At 41.1% G+C, this 24,337-nt stretch overlaps 2 protein-coding genes across 3 annotated transcripts in view; both read left to right on the forward strand.

Moving 5' to 3' along the window:
- LOC105936828 (guanine nucleotide-binding protein G(q) subunit alpha) overlaps positions 1-17,006 on the forward strand; it is a 45,716-nt gene extending 28,710 nt beyond the window's left edge. Inside the window, exons 2-7 of the mRNA XM_012877822.3 lie at positions 955-1,139; positions 1,940-2,094; positions 2,451-2,579; positions 7,967-8,096; positions 10,457-10,610; positions 12,350-17,006. Coding sequence (XP_012733276.3) covers positions 955-1,139; positions 1,940-2,094; positions 2,451-2,579; positions 7,967-8,096; positions 10,457-10,610; positions 12,350-12,540 — 944 coding nt within the window. The 3' untranslated portion in view covers positions 12,541-17,006. The remainder of the gene's footprint in view (positions 1-954; positions 1,140-1,939; positions 2,095-2,450; positions 2,580-7,966; positions 8,097-10,456; positions 10,611-12,349) is intronic.
- Positions 17,007-20,095: 3,089 nt separating this feature from the next.
- The window catches only part of tle5 (TLE family member 5, transcriptional modulator), a 45,227-nt gene continuing 40,985 nt past the window's right edge, over positions 20,096-24,337 (forward strand). The window contains exon 1 of one of the 2 annotated variants that reach the window (XM_036141255.1): positions 20,096-20,961. In XM_036141255.1, coding sequence (XP_035997148.1) covers positions 20,935-20,961 — 27 coding nt within the window. In that variant the 5' untranslated portion in view covers positions 20,096-20,934. The remainder of the gene's footprint in view (positions 20,962-24,337) is intronic. The other variant, XM_036141254.1, reaches the window with a different exon arrangement.

Consider the following 24,337-nt stretch of genomic DNA (forward strand, 5'->3'; position numbering starts at 1 on the left):
AGTTTCCAGGTCTGGGCTACTCCCCGTCCTAGTCATTTCGACCCAATGGGAGCAACAATCGTCTCACACGTAAAGGCAGAAGTTAAGCTCGACTCCTTAAAAACTAAAACAAGAAATAGGATTCTGAGTAAGCCTGCAGTCCATATAGAGATAAAGACGCTGATCAGACCCTCTTCATGTTGGATTTGACAGTTTGTATTTCTGCACCACAACATGCATATGTCTGAGGCTTTTGGGTTGTTTGTGCAAATGAATGATGAGCGGGACATGATGGACTGACAGATTTTCATAAAATGTCTGATTATTGAGCAAAGGTGATCGGTTCGGCTGAAAACAATATCCTGTCCATATTACGGCACAAGATGAACTTTGATGTGTTAATAAAACATTTAAGTTTTTTTGTGTGGGGAGTGAAGCTGGCCAGTCCCTGGTCTCCGATAACCAGAAAGATTTAAAAACTGGCTTGGCACCGACGTTTGGATCAATGCCCGGAGACCCACTAGCGTAGATTTCTTCTGCCTTCTCTATCAGCAGCGCCGAGCTGTGGGCGGACAGACGAGGGCAGCTTGTTGCAAACAGACTTATTTATTACAAAATACTTTGGAAATGGTTAGGTTTAGGAATAATCTTGGCTCAGCAGAAATGCTTGTTTCCCGCACTTAAATTATCAAAAAAATTTTAATTAATATAGAAGTATTAGCTTCGTTGTCTTTTATGTGTTTTACTAAAGGACTTGCCAATGAGCTGTATTTTTAACTATTTAAATAGCCAGCGTTATAATAATTGTCCTTTTTTTTTTTTTGCCTTTTTTAATAGATTTCATGCTACACACTCTCCAAATGTGGTTTTACGCAACACTATTCTGTTGTTTTCTTTAATGGTCATTGAAGGTGGTTGTTTTTGTTTTGTTTTTTTTTAAGGGGTTGATTGATGGCCTATGCGTTTGTCTTTTAGGGACAGGAGAAAGTGGCAAGAGCACCTTCATCAAGCAGATGAGGATAATCCACGGGACGGGCTACACGGATGAAGATAAGAAGAGCTACACCAAACTGGTCTATCAGAACATCTTCACCTCCATGCAGGCCATGATCCGTGCAACGGAGACCCTCAAGATCCCCCTGAAGTATGAAGACAACAAGGTCAGCAGCACAAATGGGATACAAGTGTATATTTTTAATTTTTAATCAGTAAATCAAAGTAGTTTTTTTGGTACCTGCTTAATGCAAGTTTCCAAACCAGCCATTAGGAGTCTCTGAAACACGGTCATGGTCAGATCATGTTGTGTTTTCACATAAACAACCAAACAAACCACTCTCATACAATTTTTAAGCTCTCTATTAGTTTTTGTTTGAAACCGGAGATGTTGTAGTTTTGATCTGAAAGTACAAAATTATGACATTAGGAAGTTCGATAGGATGAGACGGGGAGGTCTTTCCCTTTTGTCAGGAGGATTTGTCCATCGAAGCAAAGAGTTTATGAATCAGTTGTGGCTCAAACCACACGTCACCTGCCTAAAATTAATAAATACAAGGATCAATCAATACCTTGCCTTTTTCCTCATTATCTAAACAAGGAGAAATTAAAAAAATTTCTATGAAAAAAAGTGTGATTTATAGTCCAAAAAATACGGTAATCTGCCAGCCTGGGTTTTTATTTTTTCTTCTTGTCCAACCGGGTGCCTGAAATGGCGCCACACAGATCTAATGGACATCTTTAACCAAGCAATCTCATTACATTATTAAGGTTTTGTCAACCTATTCCTTAAAAAAATGCGCATCATTTTAGCTTCAAAGGAATTTTTTCTTTTTGCAATTTACATTTCTTGTATTCGTTGAATCCAGGAGATCATTACAGAAACAAAAAAATAAAAAAGGTAACAGATCCTAAGAATCCTACAGAAGTTACATGCTATAGATGACCGTCCTCTTATATTTTTCAGAATAACGCGCTGCTGGTGCGGGATGTGGACGTGGAAAAGGTTTCGACGTTCGACGAGCCGTACATCAGTGCGATAAAGATGCTTTGGACCGACCCCGGGATCCAGGAGGCTTATGATCGCAGGAGAGAGTACCAGCTCTCCGACTCAACCAAATAGTACGTCTGTAGTCCGCCATGTGCTGCAATTATTTGCCGTTTAGAGCAAATTTTCTTTCGCAGTTCTGGAAGGACGGAAAAGTCTTCTGGCAGCTGGAGAAACAGAGACCTGATGTTATGAATTGTGATTTAACCTTTCCTGTTAGAAAGGTGTGTTTTGTGGGCGGATTATAAAGTGTCCGCTCTGAATGAATGCATTTCTTGGTAGAGTCAGCTGGAATCGGTTCTTCTAAGAACATTTGAGGCGTCCTCAAATGTCCTCTGTGGGTACATCTGGGTTTACTTTAAGAGGTGTTGTATCTGCCGGGATGCTTTATTTTCTATTTCTATTTTCTCTCTCTCTCTCCTCTCTGCAGCTATTTAACCGATCTGGGTCGTATTTCGGAAGCGTCCTACCTACCAACCCAGCAGGACGTGCTTAGGGTTCGAGTCCCAACCACCGGCATCATAGAGTACCCCTTCGACTTGCAAAGCATCATTTTCAGGTAGACGACCACCTACACTACTTTGACCACACCTGGATTTGTACCTTGTTTCTTGTTCAATCTGCTTTGAGTTGCTTTACAACATGTTTAATGTCCCCTCTCTTCAATTAAACCCTAATGTCAGATTATACATCTCATCTAGTGTTGGCTATTAGCTTTAAACTTGGAGTGCATGGGAATTCAAAATGTGAGTTGTTGACCATCTCAAATAAAACATTTAGCTGACCCATAGGTGAAAAATAGTTCACATATTGTGAATTATTTTATTTTTTTAAGTAATTATCAGTAGGCACTGGCTGCTGTAGATGTGCTCAAAATAGAAGTCATAGCTAACTTTGAAGGCTACATCCTCATTTTAGAGAAAGGCTTATGTCTAAATCGAATTGAGCATCTTTTAGTGAAGACATGATGAGATTTATTAATTTTAGCAATTTACTAAAATCAGTTTTTTATCCACTAAAGTCAGCTGTTTGGGCCACGAGCCCCACTAGCTCATAGACTTCCTCTAGCCCCATATAACTATTTACTATGGCAGCCAGGTACCTACTACTAAAAACTACCTCACATAACCCCATTTGAGAAACAAAATTTGTCTATTCTTTTAAATACTTCTTTTCTGGTTCATTTGGTGACACAAGTAATTACAAATGCAGCATTTCCACTGACCGGGTTGCTATATTGACTGATAACCAACTACATTATTGGTTTAGTGCAGCATCATTTCCCTGAGTTGAAAAGAAAATTGTTAGATTTTTATGTCCCGTGTTTCTGGCCGTCTGTAACTTGTTGCTGCGGCCAGAAATCAGACGAGCCCTTCGCTGCGAGGCCAGCACAAATACTCCAAAACTACTATTGTGCAGCTTTAAGAAGCATCCCTGCTCCACCACACCTGAATCAAAATGAAGGGCCTCATTATGGGCTGAAACTGATGACATGCTGAAGAGGTGAGTCAACCATTTCATTCAGGTATGTCGTAGCAGGGCTGCTTCTAAAGGTTTCCGGACTGTAGCGTTCGAGGACTAGAGGCGACGATCCCCGCTCTAGAAATCTGCAGGGCATCAACTTAAGAAGTAAACTGCTTTGGTAGAACGGGCTTTGAGCTGCTGCGTACTTGTCAGCTTTAAGTTGACCATAGCTATATTTGTGTATTTCTTTTCTAAAGAAAAAAAAATCTCTACTGTGAGTCTTGCTGCAAAATACCAAAACTCTGGAGGATGAGAGACAGCAGCTCCACAAGAGGTTCAGCGGCTGTACACCGTCCTCAAAAAGCATGTCCCATCATTCCGGTTTTCTTCTGTTTCTGCTATTTTGTCGCTTTTGAATCTTTCATATTTTCTAACAAAGACAACATGAGGAAAAAACGGAGGCAGGTTTTTCAGGTATAAAGCTATCCAGAACTACTTGATACTGTTTAACAGTACAATTGTCCCCCTTGTTAAATCATGAATCAATTCTGATCATTTACTCAAGATTTTTTTGGCCTGTCAAATCAAGAACCCGTCTGACAAAATTAAGTAAGCAACAAGAAACGCAAAGCCTGACTTTAAAAAACATAAAAATAAATTGGAAAAACACAAATTGGACACAATGTTGCTGACATCAATCAGTCTGGAAAGGGTTACAAAGCATTTTCTAAGCCTTTTGGAGTCAAAACACAGCAAGACCCACTAAGGGAGAAAATGTGGAACGATGGTTGACCTACACGGCAAAAAGGGAACTCAAAATAAGTACAATTTTCTTGAAATCAGTATATTTTTCCTTGATTTGAACACCTAAATAGGACCATTTTCCAATGGAATGAGTATTTTTACCCCTAAAATAAGATAATTAGATATGATTATCTTATTGATGGAGATGAATTGTTCTTATTTTAAGTGCAAAAATCTTATTCCATTGGCAAATTGTCTTATTTTACTGCTCAAATCAAGGAAAAATACACAGATTTCAAGAAAAATTTACATACTTTGAGTTCCCTTTTTGCAGTGTACCAGGAGTCGTGGTGCTACTCCTGCTAGGTCCAGCCTTATCACACCCAGAGGGCGTCGATTACTCCTCCTGGAAGTCAAAAAAGAGCTCTAAACAACCAAACACTGAAACCTCACGTGTCTCAGTTAAGGTCAGTGTTCATGATTCAGCTGTAAGGGATTTGGCAAAAATGGCATCCCAGACAGAGTTCAAAGGTTTAAAATGGTCTGGGGAATGGTTCCCTTATAAGGACCTGGACGACGGGCCGCAGTAGAACCACAAATTCTGCCCTTTACTAGAAAATCCTAAAGGAGATCGTCCTGCCATGTTTTTGTGACCTTAAGCTCAAGTTCCCTTGGGCTTTGGCAGAGACACTGAGAAGAAGCACAGCAGCAAGTCCACCTCCAAATGGGTAAAAAAAAAAAATCTAAATGAAGGTTTGCATCACTTTACTATCATATTGTGGTCCTGAAAGGACTTAAATTGAAGGGCTGTGGCAGGACCTTTTATCGGGCCATTTAAACTTGAAAACCCATTGTGGCTGAGTTGAAAAAAGTCTGCAAAAAAAGATTGGAGTAAAGTTCCTCCACAGAGACATAAAAGGCAAAAGCTACTTATTACCAATCTGTATGATTTGATTGAATTTGCTTTGTATAGTGCCCTGAGATGACGTGTTGTCAATTGGCACTAGATAAATAAAACTTAATTGAATTCTAAAAATGGATTTATTAAACTGATGAATGAAGTCGTTCTCTATTTACCTGCTTTATGTTAATCTCACAGTAAAAGTAGTTTCATCTGAAACGTTTAAGTGCAAAAGGAAAATGAGAAAAGCAGGAAATGTGTAACGAAGCACCGTATGAGCATGCAGTCTCTCAGCTAAAGGCGTCACATCAAGCTTAAACAGAGATCTCAGTCACTTATCAGGTCTACTGACGTTGACGTGACACGGCAAAAAAAACTTGTATTCTCAGCTCCTGTATTTCAAAGCCACATTTTTGGCTTTCTGTACGTTTTTGAGCCAGTCCCGTGTGAGTATGTGAGGCGCCGGTGGCAGCCGTGTGAGACCAGGGGCTCCCTCCTTTTCAACTTTGTTGCATTTTGCAGTTTGACTCATCTGATCCAACACAGATTGATTTTTTTTTTTTTGTAATTTATGATTTACTAGCTAGTTGTTGGCAATAGTGAGTTCTGATGTGGATTACCGACAGATAATAGCTCATCCGGAGATGAGAAACATTAGAAAAGGCAGCAGAAAGTTGGCAAGCAGCGGGTCTGGCCGGCACAGATCCAGAATGTGTGTCTTGCCGGTGCTGAATTTGACATAAACCCGATAAGTAATAAAACTGTAATTGCTTAATGGATCAAATAATCAAGTCTAGATGGAGAAAGGATGAATGAATTCCTTTAGGATGCGTGAGATGTTTTAAGATTTTAGACCGTAATACACGGGTCTGTTCTGTTGTTTTCCTTCTTTTGTTAAATAAAAAAGAAAGGGGGAGGAAAAAAAAGAGATACAGATGGACGCTGGGAAGAAGAATGATTACAGAAGAGTGCAAATCAATAGGAAGCAATCATGTCAGCCCTCTCCCACGCTTGGCAAGGCTAGAAATAACTCTGCTCGCAATACGGCTGCGTTGAAGAGGTTTCCAGCAAGGGTGCTGCTGCTTAGCCCGTAGGCTCTTCGCTGCTCCACTGTGCTGCCTCTGGCAGTGGATCACTGAGTACTCTGTGACATCAGTGTTTCAGCTGTGGGCTTAAAATGATTCATGCAAGGTGTGTCTTAATGGGAGAAAAGTGTTTGAGATTTTATTTCTATGATCAATAGGGATGTGTTGTCACGTTCTTGCTGGTAAGTCTATGGTGGATGCGCTTGGGGGCATTGAGAGGTCCCTGTTGCCCTGCACATTTTAAAGCTTTCAGCGTGTTTAGGTTTGACACGAGTTAAGCGCCGCAAGGGCAGCCGACGCTAGAGTTGGAAAATCTGAACTTTTGCAGGAAAAATAGTTTAACTTTGGATCACTGCTAAGTGTTGACATCGAGATGCCTGCTAACCTGAGACAGATGGACAGAAACTCTTCAGCTGAAATGGGGTGTCCTGGTGGGAGACGGCGGCACCGATGCCCGTCAGCAAGTTGTCAAACTGGGCTGGGTGAGACATAAACAGCGTTGAAAGCGACCCTCGTCAGCGCGCAGCTTCTGCAGTAGGTGGTGAAACTGACCAAACCAAAAACGCCTCTAAATCTGGTGAATCAGACACGCTGCAGATTATATTATATTGTTCGGTAAATAAAGCCAAGCCGCTCTCTTGATTTCATCCACGATGTCCCAAAGAGCCCGGCGGGGTAGCAGGTGGCTCCTCCCAGCAGGCGCCACTTCGCCAGATGCACCATCAGAGCGCTGAGGCTGTTGACAGCGCGTCGGATATTTATGTCCACAAGCTTCCTTCATGCTGATCTAGGATCAGTTGTAACAGCGTTTGGTTCATCCAACGTAGGAGAGGCTATGGAACGAAGGCTGGTGAGGTGGGACATGTCGTCGTCTAGAAAGGGGTTTCTGGAGGACTTCAGTTTATTGGTACCATTGCTTTTTTTCAGCTGTCAGGTTAAGAGTTTTGATTTGGTAAAGTAAAAAAAAGATTTGCTACTTTACGTCATTCATTTGTCTTTAAAACATTAGTGAATGTTTGCTGTCTCTTATCCCGGGTTTCATTTTAAAAGAACCTTTAAAACAATATTTTAAATTAATACAGGCAATAAAAGAACCCAAGTCAAGGAATGCTGCATTGTAATCAAAATTATATGTTTTAAAGTGTTTTAAGGTTTATTATGAATATGAAACGTTGCCTTTTCCATCTCTCTCACATTTAGTCCCCCGTCAGCTTTTTAAACAGGGAAATTCTTGTCTTTCCATGTCTTACATGAGCTGTCCATCCCTTGTTTCTGTGAATATATTTTATACGTCCGGGCCTCATCCAGGGAAAGCATTGCTCTGTCCATACTTTTAATTAACACTTGAGATTCTGGTACATTATTTCTGTTTGTTTGGTTTAAAATCTGCAGGATTCATAAGTTTTTAAATCAAGTTGTTTGCAATGCTGGTCTCATAAAGATTTCACCTCAATCTGTTACCTGGCAAAAAGTTAAACTTTACTAAATTTTCTCTTTTTAAATTCAACCCCTCTATTCTGACCCTGATACTTAATCCTTTCAGCATTTCTTCATTGGCTGCTTTCTTATAAAACTACTAAATCAGTTCTACAAACGGTAATGAGCGTTATTGTTTGAAATTGTTTGATAGGACATGTGAATCCTGCATTTCAAACTTATTCAGAGCTCTAGCCGTGATAGATTTACCAAACTTTTTACTGTAATTACGTGTGGTGTGTTTGTGATTGATCTTTTTCATCCTCTTCCTGTCAGGATGGTGGACGTTGGGGGTCAGAGGTCGGAGAGGAGGAAGTGGATCCACTGCTTTGAGAATGTCACCTCTATCATGTTTCTGGTGGCGCTCAGCGAGTACGACCAGGTTCTGGTGGAGTCTGACAATGAGGTGAACATTAGTTGAAATGATTGCCATAAATAATTTGGAAGATGATCACAAAAAGTGTCCCATCCAAAAAGAAGAAAAAAACGCTAAGAGTGGGCATTTGTTTTCACCTGCCTTTGCTTTGGTACCCCTAAATAAACTCCTTTTACAAGCTTTGCTCTTTAGAAATCACCTAATAAGTGTGTATATATAGCTCAAAAAATAAAGCGAACTCTAAAATAACACTTCCTAGATCTGAATAAATGAAATATTCTTATTAAATACTTTGTTCTTTACATAGTTGAACGTTCTGACAACAAAATCACATAAAAAAATCAATACAAACCAAATTTATTAACCCATGGAGGTCTGGATTTGGAGCCACACTCAAAATTAAAGTGGAAAAACCCACAATAGGCAGATCCAACGTTGATGTAATGTCCTTAAAACAAGTCAAAATGAGGCTCAGCAGTGTGTGTGGCCTCCACCTGCCTGTATGACCTCCATACAACGCCTGGGCTCCTGATGAGGTGGCCACAAAAACTCAACACCTATTAGCAGCAACTACTTTTTCTGTGACGCGTACAGCATGACTTTGATCCACTTTAAATGAAACGGATACATTAGCATAAACCTAAACACTAGAAATGCCATTTTATATAAGCTAAATGTAATTTCATTTGTATACATACAATTACAAATAAAGGCTCACTCATAAAGGTAATTTATTGAACACAAAAGATTCACATGAATCCTTCAGTGAGCTAGCAAGGACAACAAACACTAGATGGTCGCACACTATCTGGAAGAATATAAAGATAACGTGTACAATTCCAGTATTTTGATTGGTATTTTTAATCGAGCTTGGGGCCAGATGATTTGTGCCCCACTGCTGTGTCTACTGAGAGTGTTGGCCATGCGCCCCGCGATTTCAGATGTCCATTATTTAAACAAACATCAGTGGACCGGCCCCAACATCAAGGCGCCTCGAGAGGATTTAACCTACTGAGCTTGTCAGTTTTCTGGCAGACTTGGATATATAGACACAAATGTTCATAGCAGAGTTTTATTGGTAAGGGAATCAGCCTTTTTTAATAATTTTACTCTATGAAGAACAATCCTGTCCCACTGATTATTGTGAACACAGAGCTCCACAGCGACCTCTGGTGGGGATATAGGAGATAGAGGACCACATTGGGTGGGTCAGGGATAACCGCATGTGTTTTTAAAACACATATACCCAATACTTGGACATTTCCAGGAAGCATTATCAGATCTACCAAGTGGAAGAGCAGGAGTTTCACGCTACTGGAGATTAGAAGCTACTGAGATCCTCATCTCAGGTGGGAAAATCTGTCAGATTTTCCCACCTGGAAAAACCAGGACAGATTTTAGTCGTGCGCTTCAAACCAGGCTCTCTGCAGACGAGTCGCACCAGGAAAGCCGTCGTTGAAGGAAAGCCATAAGACATGTTTGCAGTTTTCCACCATCCATTTTGGGAATAAAGCGAACAAGAGGAAGATGGTGCTCTGGTCAGACGAGACCAAAACTAAACTTTTTGACATTGCACATCACCATAGCTGCAGTGATGCCTGGTGATGACGGCAGCAGGGTGGTGTGGGGACGCTTTTCCTCACCAGGGACAGGGAAGCTGGTTAGAGTTGATTGATAGATAGATGGAGCGACCTCTAGGGAAGAAAACCTGTTGGTCTGCAAGAACATGGCCATGACAGGTAGTTCTATTTTAAGATTTTAAGTTTTGAGTGAATAATTTCCAAAATGGTTGCCTAAACTTTTTTGGTACCGCTGGCTAGGTTAAATACAACCAGCGTATGTTTATGTTCTGCAATTAATGCATCTTAACAGAGAGAATGCACACGTATAAAATAACCAGACCAGCACAGATGGACTGAATGGATTTAACCATAGAGATTAATTTATAACTGTAATTTATAAAAGTAAATAAATAAATACAACCAGTTCTATCATTCAATAAAGGTTGTAATTTACTTGCCACCAAGTTAAAAGTGTTGAGATCCTCAGGAAAAACCCTAGAAGGCAAAACAAGTCAATAGAAAAAAGTGAAAGCAGAATTTAAAAATTTATTTAAAGAATTCTTGATTATAACCCTAGTAAATGCAGTGGAAACTCCAGAGGGGGAACAGAATGGACCCAGAGCCACCCTGGTTCCTGGAAAACACGCCCTTCTTTATAAATAAATATATATATATATATATATATATTTTTTTTTTTTTTTTTTCCACTTTAGTAGAGAAATGATGCCACTTGTTTTTACATTGATACCCGTTGTAAATGCGCGAACCTGAACTGATCCTCATGTGGTTCACCTTTGTTTTCCTTTCTGCGTCTCTTCTCCCTGTCAGAACCGCATGGAGGAGAGTAAAGCCCTGTTCAGGACCATCATCACATATCCCTGGTTCCAAAACTCCTCTGTAATTCTGTTCCTCAACAAGAAGGACCTGTTGGAGGAGAAGATCATGTACTCTCACCTGGTCGACTATTTTCCAGAGTTTGATGGTAATCTGATTATTTCACATAAGCACTGATTTAGTTTTATTTGAAATAAAGGACATAGTTTTTTATTTTTATATTTTTAGTGACACCTTGTGGGCGTTATGTGCACTACAATCTAAAATTAAACACAATAGGGGGTTTTCAGCTGACGTCACGCTCACGTGACTACTCAGCGCGTCCGCCATATTGGGTGGCAGTCGTTTCGCACCGTTGACCTGCATTGTATGACGCCTTAGGCAGTATTGGAAGTGAACAATGGGGAAAACGTGTTTAATGGTTGGTTGCACGGCCCGTGGAGGTGGAGATCAACGCTCTTTCTATCGCCTACCAGCCGTAATAGTGAATCAGTGTGAAAAAAAACAAAACAGCTGTCTGAACAGCGCCGTCACCTATGGCTGACACGGATATCCAGGTCCGATTTGGACGGTGTTAAGCTGGAATACGCCAGAGTCTGCGGTGCTCACTTTGTCACAGGTAATTAACTGTTAAGTATTTAAAACATATAAGAAGAATATATTAATAATAGGGCTTGGGCGTTATGACTTATTACTTTCCGCGGCTGTCGTGTTGACTGCCTCCGCCGCCTCTACTGCCTATTACTACCGCATACTGTACTCCCTCTCTCAGCCGTGTTCTAATTTGATTAATTTCACCTTAACTTGATTTCAACCATGGTAAACCGTTGCTGTATTGTGGGCTGTAACAGCGCAACACATGATCGCCATGGGAAAAACATAGAAACAGATTAATTTTCCACCGCTTTCCTGCCTGGAGGCGCAACCACGGAGAACAACTGTTAGAGATAACAAAGAGTCGTCGGCTCGCTTGGATCGCGGCTGTAAGTCGACCGAACATAACTTTCCACAGTATCCCGATGTCAATGAGAGTGTGTTCTAAACGTTTGAAACACATAGCAGCTAGTTAAAAGTACATTACATGCGCGAGTGGTTGTTAGCACTGGCGGTTAGCAGCTACTAAACTAGCATGTGCTAACCCGTCCGAGCGCAGCTTACCTTTGAACGAGTTGCTGTGTTCCCATTGTTTGCTGGCTTTATGATCTGCAGCTCCTACCGGCGCCAATACGGTAAATACAACTTAATTTTGCACTGGTCATTGTTCTGCTTAAATAATTAAAGCCGCGAGCGGCGTCGATCGGCCTTGCAGCCAAGCGCCTTCGCGCACCGCCCGCCGCCGGCGGGCGGTGCAACACATTTGCGTCGGATTGTTTACATTTTTACCATCTTATTAAAACTCACCCGTCCACGTATGATGGCGATTTCCTTGATGTACATAACCAGATGTGAACTGGTTGTGAGCCTCTAGATCCTTGTAAGCTCTCATTTCCTCAAGAGTGTGCAGAGGGTTTTCACTGAACACCAGGTAATGCACTATGTCGCCGTGCTCTACATTTGGCCAATCATCTGGATTACGGCTAAACAAGGCACCGTGGAGGGCATACGGGTCCATATGGTCGACCACGGAACATTTCCTCAGATATACGTCCTTATCTGGTCGCTCTAGCGTGCTGGCGTACTTATCCATTCGCGATACGATAATACGTGTAAGACAACTAGAGATAAGGAAGTGTGCCACCCAATATGGCGGACCGGAAGTTGGCCAGTGACGTCAGTGAAAACACCCTATTACACATATTATTAGTTACTTGGTGATAAGGAAGATGTAAAATAAATAAAAATACATGTGTACTGATAATTACGATGGGATGGTTCTTGTCTTCCCAGGTCCACAGCGAGATGCTCAGGCCGGCCGGGAGTTCATCCTGAAGATGTTTGTGGACTTGAACCCCGACAGCGACAAGATAATCTACTCCCATTTCACGTGTGCCACCGACACGGAGAACATCCGCTTCGTCTTCGCGGCCGTCAAAGACACCATCCTGCAGCTCAACCTCAAAGAGTATAACTTGGTGTGAAGGGAGGATCCATAAAGCGCGACGGCAGCCCCCTCAAGACACACTCGGTGCTGGAGTTACCCTCCAGAGACGCACATCTGCATGAAACACACTCGCTGCACACAAGAGACGAGCATTGCTTCATTCTTTACCAGACCAACGCTATCCTTTTTTTTTTGTTGTTGTTTTTGCTCCTTCTCTCCATGCGGTTTAGTTTGTTGACATTTTAAAGAAACGACTTTACTGTTTTGTGGTTTTTACTAACCGCTGGTCTTGCAAAGTCACAAATGAAACACATTTAAATGGAACACTTACTCGTCCTCTCTTTGGATGCCTCCGGCACGCCTCTCGGCCCTCTGTTTGGCTCACTTTTTTTTTGTTTTTAACACTACATTATCATTAGTTTTCTTAGTGCTGGAGGTAGGTCGGGGGGCCTTCTCTGGGTGGAAGCAGCCTTTGTGGACAAAGGGCTCTCTCAAGCATGTTCTACACTACAGCATGAGTTCACCACACCTGGCTGCAGATCACTGGACTCTGTTTTTCTGCAAAGGATAACTAATTTTGAAACCCTGCAACAAGGCGACGCCGAGGTGCAGTCAGGTACTTACTTTTCTGGAACTCAGCTTGTTTGTATTTTTTTTTTTTTTTTTTTTTTTTTCCAGTCACCCTGATCTCCACCGGAGCAGATGAGCTCTATTGAATGTAAATAAGGTTTTGATGCTGCTCACTCAGAGTGAGGGCTTTTACAGAGACGGCTAGGCGAGCTCTCTTCACTTTAGATATCTTCAGAAATGTTAACTCGAGCCTATCATTTCTGCTGTTGTCTGTTTAAAATTGTATTGAAGATGACTACTCAAAGGTAAAAGTCACAATTGATTCCTCTTTAATGCTCAATTTTGCAAATTGATAACACTAGTAAGATCTATTATTGTAGGTGGAGTTTTATTTACATTGCCAAATCAAAACTAGCTGGGGTCTATTATTTTTTTTTTCTTCTTTAAATATAAATCTATCGCGTCCATTCTTGAAATTATAAATGTCAAGAAAAGAGGTTTAGGATCTGATGTTAAAATCCATTGCGGCTGTTCTCGTGTCCCATCTTTCTCCGTGGCATTTTTAAATGTCAAAAAAGTCAGAATTGGTTATTTATTAGTACTGATATATGAAATAAATCCACCTGGTTATCCCAGGTTATCTACAGTGGTGGGATGTCAGTGAACCACAGCTTTTAGGGTGTTGGTTTAAGCTTTTATTAATCCTGACCATTCACAGGGCTTCTTTTCTTTTTTTCTTTTGCCATCGGCCAAAAATAAACACGCGGTGATCAAATAGGATCTTCCCCCCCATTTATTACAGCTCTTGGTTCAGTATTTCAAACCTTATTTCAGCTCAGTTTTTTTTTCCAGCTTTGTTATTGGGAGCAAATTTTATACTGCTGTAAAATATCCAAACAATTTTATGGACAAGTGTTCTATCTTTCTAATTATTCTTCATGTTTAGTTTTTGCGGGTCAGTTTTGACGTAATTGATGATGGAGAAAAAAAAGAAAAAAAAAAGTTTTTTTCAATGTCAGGTTTGTGCTTTATGCAAATCAAAACAGACAGAAAAAAAGAGAAAACTTTGTGGTTAAATATTTGCTGTTTAAAGATTCTTTTTGGGAAAATCTATAAGGATGTGCGTTGGCTATTGGTACAAATCCCATATCGTGCGTCTTGCCGGGTAGCTGTTTAAATACTTCTCTAAGATGAGTGATTGCTATTTTTGTCTTCACAATGTAATTCAGGTGAGTTTTCATAACTTTTTCATCACAAGGGCTACTCCTAGCAGATTTGAGTTCAAACAAGTCTATAGAGGACAAAGAGCTGAAGGTGCAATCGATGACCAAGGGTGGCTGGAAGTTTTTAGGCAGCTGAATCCCGTTGATTGTTCCTGTATTTGATGTTGGCTGCAAGTTCAGGGAGGTGGGAGGAGGAACGCTGACGCTCCTGTAGGAAGTCTGGCCACAGTCCACTTGTTTTTTCTTACTTTTAGATAAAAAGGAAGGCAGTTTCCTCGAGGTCCATGTGGCCCCCTAGCTCCAGTGATGCTGATGGACTCTGCAGAGGTCAACTTGACCCTCATTATTTTCCTTAAACGTGTATTTGCCTCTACATCTGCAGTGTTTCCACGTTTGACTTTGGCATTGGCCCCTTTTGTTGGAAGGGCTGCGACTGTTTGACCTTCATAGAAATGTTAAAAATAATAATAAAAAAAACTGGGGAAGGTCTTATGAAATAACGGTTGTCAAGATGTTCTGTTTATTATTGAGAAGTTGGAAACTATAATGCAGTGTAAATGTTAACTCACTAACCCAGCAGTGCTTTTTTTTTTTTTCACCATAATGTTGTGAAATGCCGCAACAAGGAGGGAATGGTTATTTTTGGCTCATTTTCTGGGTATCCACACAGTCTTGAAGAGAGGAATTTGATTTAATAATTTTCCAAGCCTGGAAACCGTATAAAAGGAAATAATTATAAAATACACTTTCACATTTCAAGGCTAATATATTACCTTTTAAAGGAAACACAAATCTGAATTTCTGACAAATTAAGTTTTTTTTAATGTCTGTCAAATTTAGGGTTTGCATCATGCACATTTTAAAAAAAAAAAAGCTTGAAGATTAGTAACTAAAGCTTTAAAGTCAAGTTCAAACAAAATTGAATTTCTAAATAACCAGCTTACAGTAAATGGTGTGTACTTGGGTGTCTGAAATGTTATGAAAGCGGCTGGAAAAAAAAAAAATTTCAAACAGGAGTGTGGAGCTTTGTAGACGAGAATCCTGAGTGCCACAAATCTTTCCTTTCAGATTGTTTCAGAGCTAAAAGTTGGTTATTTTGCTCCAGGTATTATCATCGTTGATGCTCGAGCCAACTCTTAAAAACCTAATTAATTTGGTCTAAACGATCCTTTTCTTTCTCTGAAGCTTTCTGGCTGCGTCTGTTCTGGATGATCTTTGACGTACACAATTACCTGGCAGGTTTTTGCGTTGTTTAGGAAAAACACTGCGCTGCTTTTTTTGTGGATGACGCAGTGATTTTTACTGTTTGTAAACTCCCTGGCTCTAAGGAAGCCTTCTGCTCTCCCAAATTGCAGCTTACCTCCTCAAAGCCATGCGTGTGTGTGTGTGTGTGGCCTATCCTCCTCCCTTTGAAGATGAAAGCGTAAGCTGTCAAATTTCCAACAGGTCTTAGGAGTGAAAGTAAACGGCGGCTGTACTACAGCGAAAAGAGCCGCCTGATGAGCTGGATCGCTCGTTTTAAATCCTTTTCGCGCAAATCACTACTTTTCTTTATTTGCTTCATTCCACACGCGTGAAGCGTTTTCCAAAGTGGTTTGGTTGACAATCAAGTACAAGAACCTGTGCCAAAAGTGATCAGAAAAGATATTAAGCAAGTTTTTTTGAACCTTACCCAACCTTCTGGTACATTTAGACATTTTTCTTAAACCATGACAGGTTTTTCCCCAAGAGAAGCCTCAGTATTAGTCTATTTATAGAAGTGCTTACCAAGTAAAGGTACTGAACAGATCACGTTTTGGTCAGAGCCGTAAATAAAGAAGTGTTTACATTCACCCACCCCTCCTTTTTTTTTTATTTGATCGGACTGTGGACTTTGGTGGGCTGGACACGCTGAATCTACGGCACTGCAATGGGCTTGCATTTGTTAAGGCAGATGTCCATTTAAACAGCGTTGGTACTTTGAGATGTGTGTGTGTGTGTGTGCGCGGACACGATTGCTTAAGCTTGAGCTCCATCCTGGTCAGAGGAATGGACGCACGGTGATTATTTTTTTTAATTAAAAGCTTCTCGTTCAGTTTTCTTTCATAAGGTTTGCACACCTTAACAAGTGGACCACTTTAAATGACTTCTTGTTTGTTGTTAAACCAGCAGTTAAGTTTGTGTAGTGGTGTATAAATTGAAAGTAATGCTTTTTTTTTTTTTTTTTTTTTTTCTCTGAAGTATACCAAATGTAAATTCTGTACAATGTGTGCCAATCCCCTTTCTTTGTAAAGCCAGACTCTTAACAAGTGCCGATGTTGTGAAAAATCAGAGGGCCTGTATAGTTCCACGGCCTACTTTTTAAAGCAAACACTAAGTATATGATTAATTAACAAGAAAAAAAATACACTATTATATATTTAAGATTAATGATGAACTGCTGTTTTTAAAATAAGTGTTGATTGATTTGCATGTGTTCTTTTTTTTTTTTTTTTTGTCAGGTTGAGGGAGGATTAGGGTTGGTGACAAACTATTCATGCATCACCCTTGAGAGAAGGGTGGAAATGGAGTTATTAATTTACAGTATTTTAGCCATATTTCTTTTTTTTTTTGTATGTTTTGTTTCAACCATTGTTGCCTGAACCTCATTCAAACATGAAAAATGATGATTTTTACATAGCCTTCTCCTTTAAATGTGTTCAATTGGAATAAACTATGTTCCTATACTCTCCTCTTGCATCCTTGTACGTTTACTAATGTGTTAAATAATTTACCTTCTGTAGAAACTTGCTGTTTTTTTAAGTTTTGATCCCTGTGCACATGGAACAGGAGAACATGGAGCTTTCTCTTTGGCAGCCAAATTCTGACAAGTCTCCAAATCCAACATATAACCAAAATATTCAGGATTAAGAATCAACTAGAGAAACCATGGACGCCTTTTATACAGTTGACGACTCACTTAAAAGATATCCATAATTTCTCAGACTGACCGATTAGGCAGCCAACATTGTGCTGCAATAGTTTGTCTTGTTGAAAGAAGAGATGTAATCTTTTCTAATAAAAGCTTGATCAGGGATCAACTATCAAGTAATTTTCTTCTTCCAAATGTTGGACAAAGCCAAGAGGGATCATCCAACTTCTACTGTGCCACTCCATCTTGTTTAAGATTTTTTTTTTTATAATTTCCCTCTGGGATTATTAAAGTATTTCTGATTCTGATTTTTTTTTAAATTCTTTCCCAGTATGTTAAGTCACAGCTATCTTGTAATTAGATAATGAAAACACAAAATTCAGTGTCTCAGAAAATAAGAACAATGAAAAAGATTCATAAGTGGAAACTTATGGTCTTCCACCCCAACCAACTAATTAATTCAACACCTGCAAAGGTTTCCTGAGCCTTTAAAGTTTAAACGCTCTCTCCCTCTGAGTCAGTAGGCTACACAAACATGGGGAAGACTGCTGATTTGACAGAAGGCGATCATCGACACTCTTCGCAAGGAGGGGGACGTCACAGACAGTCATTACTGAAGAAGCCGGTTGTTCAGAGTTCTGTTTTCTAGTATATTAATGGAAAGTCAGAGAAAAGAAGTGTGGTAAAAGGAAAAAGTGTACCAGGAACAGGGAGAGCCACTTCACAAGCAGTGGACAGAGGCTGGAGTTGGTTCTTCGAGAACCACCATGGACAGACGAATGCTAGACATGGGCTACAAATGTCGCATTCCTTGTGTCAAGCTACACCTAAACCGGAGACAATGTCAGAAGTGTCTTGCCTGGAGAAAGGAAACTGGATTGTTAGTCAATGGTTCAAAGTCATGTTTTCAGATGAAGGTAAATTCTAGATTTCATTTAGAAATCAAGGTCTCAGAGTCTGGAGGAAGAGTGGAGAGACAGAATCTACGTTGCTTGAAGTCCGGTATGAAGTTTCCACTGTCTGATGGTTTGGGATGCCATGTCATCTGCGGGTGTTGGTCCACTGGGTTTTCTCAATATGAATGACTCATTTGCTGCTCTGTTCAGTCGCACTGTGAACAGACCGTGAGTCGCTCCTGGCTGACTATAGCTGTTGGCTTGGAGTAACAGAAGCCATTGTGTGAGTCATAGAACGTGGAAAGTACGCTCCCGATCAGCTCACACCGACTTAAACTGATCTGAGAAAGTAACAGATCAGTTGATGAGCTGATTCAGTTCGTTTACACAAATGATTTGTTAGTTTGAACGAATCACTCATGAGCGACACAACACTAACCGAGACTACAAAAACGTAACATGGTGAAATCGGTAAGTTAGAAGTCCATGACCTTGTTTAGCAGATCTGCGGCATATACTGACATAACTGTTCAAAAACACGTAATAGAGATTAGAGAGAACTGAACAGATTGAAAAATATGACCCAAACAGAATACAGAGATAACTATGCGGTGCTTTGAGAGACTAAATTCAACTTTTCTGCATTCCTAGAGACTCCAAGTATGCAACAAAATGTAGTTAAGGGCTAAAAAAAAGTGGATTTTGCATGAATTTCTCCCCTTTAACATTGTCCACCCACCACAATTATTATTGAACAGCTTCTAAAATAGCTTAAATGCCACACCTAAAGGGACACCCCTTGCCCCGAAACATGCTAGTGTAAAAGAAAATTACAGTGTGCTACAAAAATATTCGTACCACTTGAAGGTGTTGACACTTTATCACCTTACAACCACAAAATACAATGTATTTCAATATGATTTCATGTTATAAACAAACACAAAATACCGCCTAATTGTGATGTTGAAAGAAAAGGCTGGGGGGTATTTTTTCCATTGAACCTGTTTTTCTCAGTCTGTGGTCTTTTGGCTCCTCTAACGGGTATAATCTGTTTCCCCATTAGCTCTGATAACCTTCCTTGTCCCTGCTGGAGAAAAGCATTCCCACAGCGTGATGCTGCCACCATGGTGGGGATGGTGTGTTCAGGGTGCTATCACAGTGTCTTCTCTGGTTAATGATCTCCTTGCATGGTTTGTCAGGCTACATGGGTACTTTCCATCTTTGGACGGATTGACCAGACTTCAGTGAGATATTCAAGGTTTGGGAGACTGATTTAAAACCTAGCCCCGCTTTTAAATTCTCCACAACTTTACCTCTTACCTCTAGTGAGTTCTTTGAACTCCACGATGCTGTAAGTAGCATGTTCTCCAACAAACCTCTGAGGTCACCAAAGAACAGTTGTATTTACCCCGAGATGAAATTACTACTGGCAAGTGGTCTAGTATTTACTAATTAGGCAATCTCTCTAAAAAGTAAGTGAAAGTGGTTTTATTCAGTGGTACCACAGTAAAGGGGATTAAATACAAAACCATACCACACTTTTTAGCTTTTTATTTATAAAAGAAAATTGAAAACAATGTATTCTTTTTCACTATACAAGCCCGCAAAATTAATGTTGCTCTATCATATAAAATACTAATAAAACACATTGTATTTAGCCATTGCAATGTGAGAAAAGTTGGAAGTCAAGGGGTGTGAAGAACCAAACACATCTTAGAGCAACTATTTTTATACAGCATAACAGCTGTATAAAAATAAAACGTAATTTAAGGTAATAGAGCAGTGATAGAAAATACGCCAATAAATTAGTGATTTTTTTTTAATCAATGGCTTTTGATATTCTGTTTGTTTCTACCCTACGTGTTTAGCACATTTCCTGCCATTTCACGCCTGACAGCGCTGTTATCCCGCCACTCGTCCACTAGGGGCGCTACTCGCCCAGACATCGGGCCGACCATGAGGCACATAGATCCCCATCGTCTAGATCTGCTCGGCGCTCATAGCGGCTCTCATATCTCTGCGGGGCTGTTCTGTTCGGTCTACATATTACATCCAGTTGCTCCAGGAATCGGACTCTTTTTTTTTGTTGTTGTTTTTGTTGCAGCTTCACCCCCACTGGCTAAATCCAGTCGGATAATTATCGAGCGCTACTTCAACTCTAGCCGGGGCGAACAGCTCTAGTCCGAGTGGATCTTCCGCGTCAGCGACGTCGAGATTTGTTTGTTTGTTTAACGGACAGCAGCAGGCAGCTCTCTGGTTGCGTCGGCGCTTCGCTTAAACTGTAGTGGTTTCTCTCTCTCTCTCTCTATTTATCACGCAGTGATACAGAGTGACCGACGAAGGTGTAGCCGAGCTCCGAAGGGGAAACGCAAGGCTTTATCATCGGTTTTACAGGCGCTGGATTGGCGCTTCCGCCGCGGAAAGCTCTCAGCAGCAGCAGCGATGAATCATTTTAACTGACAGCATTTTGAAGAATTAGCCATCTTAGCCAAAAGAGACGAGCCAGAACCCGACGCAGTGAAATACCAGGTTTGGAGGGCAGGTAGAGCTACAGCTGGCAACACCACCGACTCCTTCCTTTTTTTTCCTCCCCCCCTCCCCTTTCCTCCCCAAAGGCTGCAAAGTGCAACACTTCCCGTTTGGCTTGAAGCTTGTTTTTGGTTGAAGGAAAAAAAAAAAAAAAGAGGGGGGGATCCGCTAGCTGCTGTTAGCTCGTCATCCTGCTAACCCTGGACAGCTCCCGTGGAAGGCAGAGCTAGCTTTTGGACAAAGGAGCGACGCAGCGGGGGGATTTTCTATAAACACTTGGGCACTCGGGGGTCGTGTTCTGGAGCGACAAACAAGGACCTGACATGATGTTTCCACAATCAAGACACTCAGTAAGTTGTTTTCTGGGTTTTCAAAAAAAAAAAACGTGCTCGGCAGTCGAGGCGAAGGTTGCGGGGAAACTTCCGGCGATTATTATTATTATCGGTGTTTTATTATCTGTGCTAGGTGTGTGTGTGTGTGCGCGCGCAAGTTCTAGCGAGTTCTGTTGGGAATCTGTGGCTGGCGGACATGGAGGCTTGACATAACTGTGATTGGGTCAGATGCTGTGGGGCTTCATTGGATGAATCTACGCTCCTATGTTTATACCCCCCCCCCCCTTCTCCTCCATTGTTCTCCGGTGACATTTGTCATCATTCCAGCATGAGATGTAAAACATTTCGCAACCATAAAAATGGCAAACAAGTGCCAAACACTCAGTATAAATTATAGACTGTTATATTTAGCTGTGTGTGTGTGTGTGTGTGTGTGTGTGTGTGTGTGTGTGTGTGTGTGTGTGTGTGGAAAATGAAATGCGCACGTCTCTGTTCCTCTTAAATCGCAGGCAGGTTTCCATAGTAACAGTAACTCCGTTTAGGGCAGGCGCTCATCATCAGTAGGGGAGGGGGTCAAGAATGGCTGGTCCGTGTCCTTTTTTCCAGGAAATCTATCTGGTTCTGTTGGTCCATCTTTAAAAGCTATCATTTTTGTAGATCAGAGTAAAAGAAAAAAATATAAATAAATAAATAAACACTTAGGATATGGAAAAATGTCCGGAACAGGAAAGCAAATACAAATTGGGGCTGGCTTGGTTGCCAGTGTCGGTGTATACCAAGGATATACAGACTTCCAAATGGCTGAAATGTTTGGGTCTGTAATGCTGCTTGTATGGTGCCGCCCCTTTGCTGCTCACTGATGGTCAGCTGGCTGGAAGTCCGATCGGACACGTGTCCGTCGCCTGCAACTAAGAATAATTAGGCTGTTTGGAAACACTCCCCATCAGGAAAAAAAACAAAAAACGGCTAAGTCGTTATCCAGCAGAACCAGCCTGGTTTTTCCTTCCTGTTAAAGGGGAGTTTTCCTCTCCACTGTCGCTTCGTGCTTGCTCAGTATGAGGGATTGCTGCAAAGCCATGGACAATGCAGACGACTCTCCCAGTGGCTCCACACTCTTTCAGGAGGAGTGAATGCTGCTTCTCAAGACTTGATGCAATCTACTGGGTTTCCTTAGATAGGAAACTTTTTTTGACCAATCTGTATAATCTGATCCAATCTGTATAATCTGATTGCATTTGACTTTGTAAAGTGCCTTGAGATGACATGTTTCATGAATTGGCGCTATATAAAGCTAATTGAATTGAAACCAGTCCCTTTTATTAAGGTACCATTGACTTAAAACTATTTTATAATCCACTGGCAAGATCTCTGTTAAGCAGCTAGCTGTAGGTCAATAAAGAACCAAATAATCCAAGTAATTAGGCAGTTTATATTACTCTGATGAGAGCAGCATGAAAAATAAAAATGCTGTGCAGCAAGCCATTGAAATCTGACAATCCTGTGGGATTTGCATGTTTTTGCTCCATCCTGTGGATCAAAACCAAAGCACCAGTAAATGAGTGGTTATCGTAACATTATTTGAACATAGACTAATAATGTCGCACAGGAATAACGCCTCTCTGCCCCTCCCCAGCCTGCACACTGCCGGTCAGCTAGCTGAAAGGCTTACAAGAAAGTAACTTTATTATAATTCAGACACAATATCAGGAAAATAATCTACCATCAACGCTATTGCTGCACATTACGATCATGCCCCACCATATTCGCTGAACTTTTAACATCTTTGCCTGTAAATGTGTACATACGGGGTCCATCGAGGCTAAATACCGACTATCCAAATTGGCCGTATTGGTTACTGAAATGCAGAACGTGAATGCGTGGCTCGTGACGTCATTTATGCAGCCAGATGTCGCGTCTCCAAGCGGTCCTTTACGATTGTGATATTGCAAACATTATTATTACAATTCAGCACATTGTTCGGCTCTAATTAGAACTGATAACATGTTTTAGTATTTTTTTGCTGCAACAGAAATAGTTGGTTTAAATGTGAAGAAAAGAAATCTGGTTATACATTTTTTTAAATTTTTATTTTTTTTTATTTTTGAGATAACAGGACAGCCGTATTTATGTTTACGGTCTTCCTTCTGTGAAAGTCCCATAAAGCTCTTGTCCTATCCAACAGGAAGACAACTACTCTGCCTTTTTAATAGCTTTTGACTTCCTTTTATTAGCTTTTCTTTTTCTTTTAACAGTGGACGAGGTACAAGTAGATTGCTCAGACTCGACCCTGAACGTCTGACATGAATGGTTTGCCGTTTAAAAGCCGCTCTGTGTGTGACAGCCAGATTGTGTGGAGACGTTCCTGCTGGGAGAGGGTTGGCGGGATTTGGAAACCTGGTGTTTCAGTGCGGTTTATCAGAGTTTATGAATTGCTTGTGCCCCAGAAACTTCTTTTGCATTGTTGCATTTTGCAGCGCTTCTTTTTTTTTTGTATTTTTTTTTCTGTTCACCCCCTCTGGAACAGTTCCTTCCTCTGCAGTCTGAAAATGTTGTAGAAATTGCCCCGAAGGGTGGGAGACAACATTCACTGAAGCAAACGTCCACAGCATTTGTTCCAGACTTCTTGCAGACCTATTCCATCCGCCCCCCCCCTCGGGCAAACGGGTTTGCAACCACTATTGTCGCGGCCTTTGCCACGGTTCTGCGTACACTCCGAAGGAGTTTGTGGTTTTCTGCTGACCTGGCTGTTTGCTTTACGCTTGCTTCTTGCAGTCAGGGCCCGTGTTAATAGAAACGCGTTCGAGGGGAAGGCGCCCTTCTTTTTGTGTGAACAATCGTTAATGTTCACACAAAAAGGAACCTCGTCTTAAGATCCTTAGGCGTTGGGAGGAAGAGGCGTCTGTTTTACATGCTGTACTTTATGCATGATGTACTGCCTCCTGCGAGCTCCAGTCAGCTACTCGCTCATACCCCCCCTCGCCCGGATTTCCAGCTGTGAGAGCTCATTGGCGGCTGAAAAACACCCCGCTGTGTGGTGCGTCGCGTAGAGCAAGTATAGACTTAGCGTGGACCAATTTTCTCATTTTTTATTTTTTTCCACCCACTGTCAAGAATGGATCTGGTGTTGAGTCCTGACAACCACTTTGTGCCACAGCATTTCAGTTGGGTTGATATTTCGACTTTTTCCTCGGCCATCGCAGCCTTTTGTTTCTTTTCTGTTGTGGATTTGCTGCTGTCGTCCCGTTGGCGGAAAGAGAGACCGCTCTGGTATATGTTTTATAGCTGACACGGTGACTGAAGCAAACTGACAAACCTGTAAACGGACCCCGCTTTCTTTTACACATTATAGAGGCTTTCTGCTGTGCAACCTGAGAACAGTGGATGTTGCACTCTC

The sequence above is a fragment of the Fundulus heteroclitus genome, chromosome 9 (assembly GCF_011125445.2).
Source record: "Fundulus heteroclitus isolate FHET01 chromosome 9, MU-UCD_Fhet_4.1, whole genome shotgun sequence".
Taxonomy (NCBI): domain Eukaryota; kingdom Metazoa; phylum Chordata; class Actinopteri; order Cyprinodontiformes; family Fundulidae; genus Fundulus; species Fundulus heteroclitus.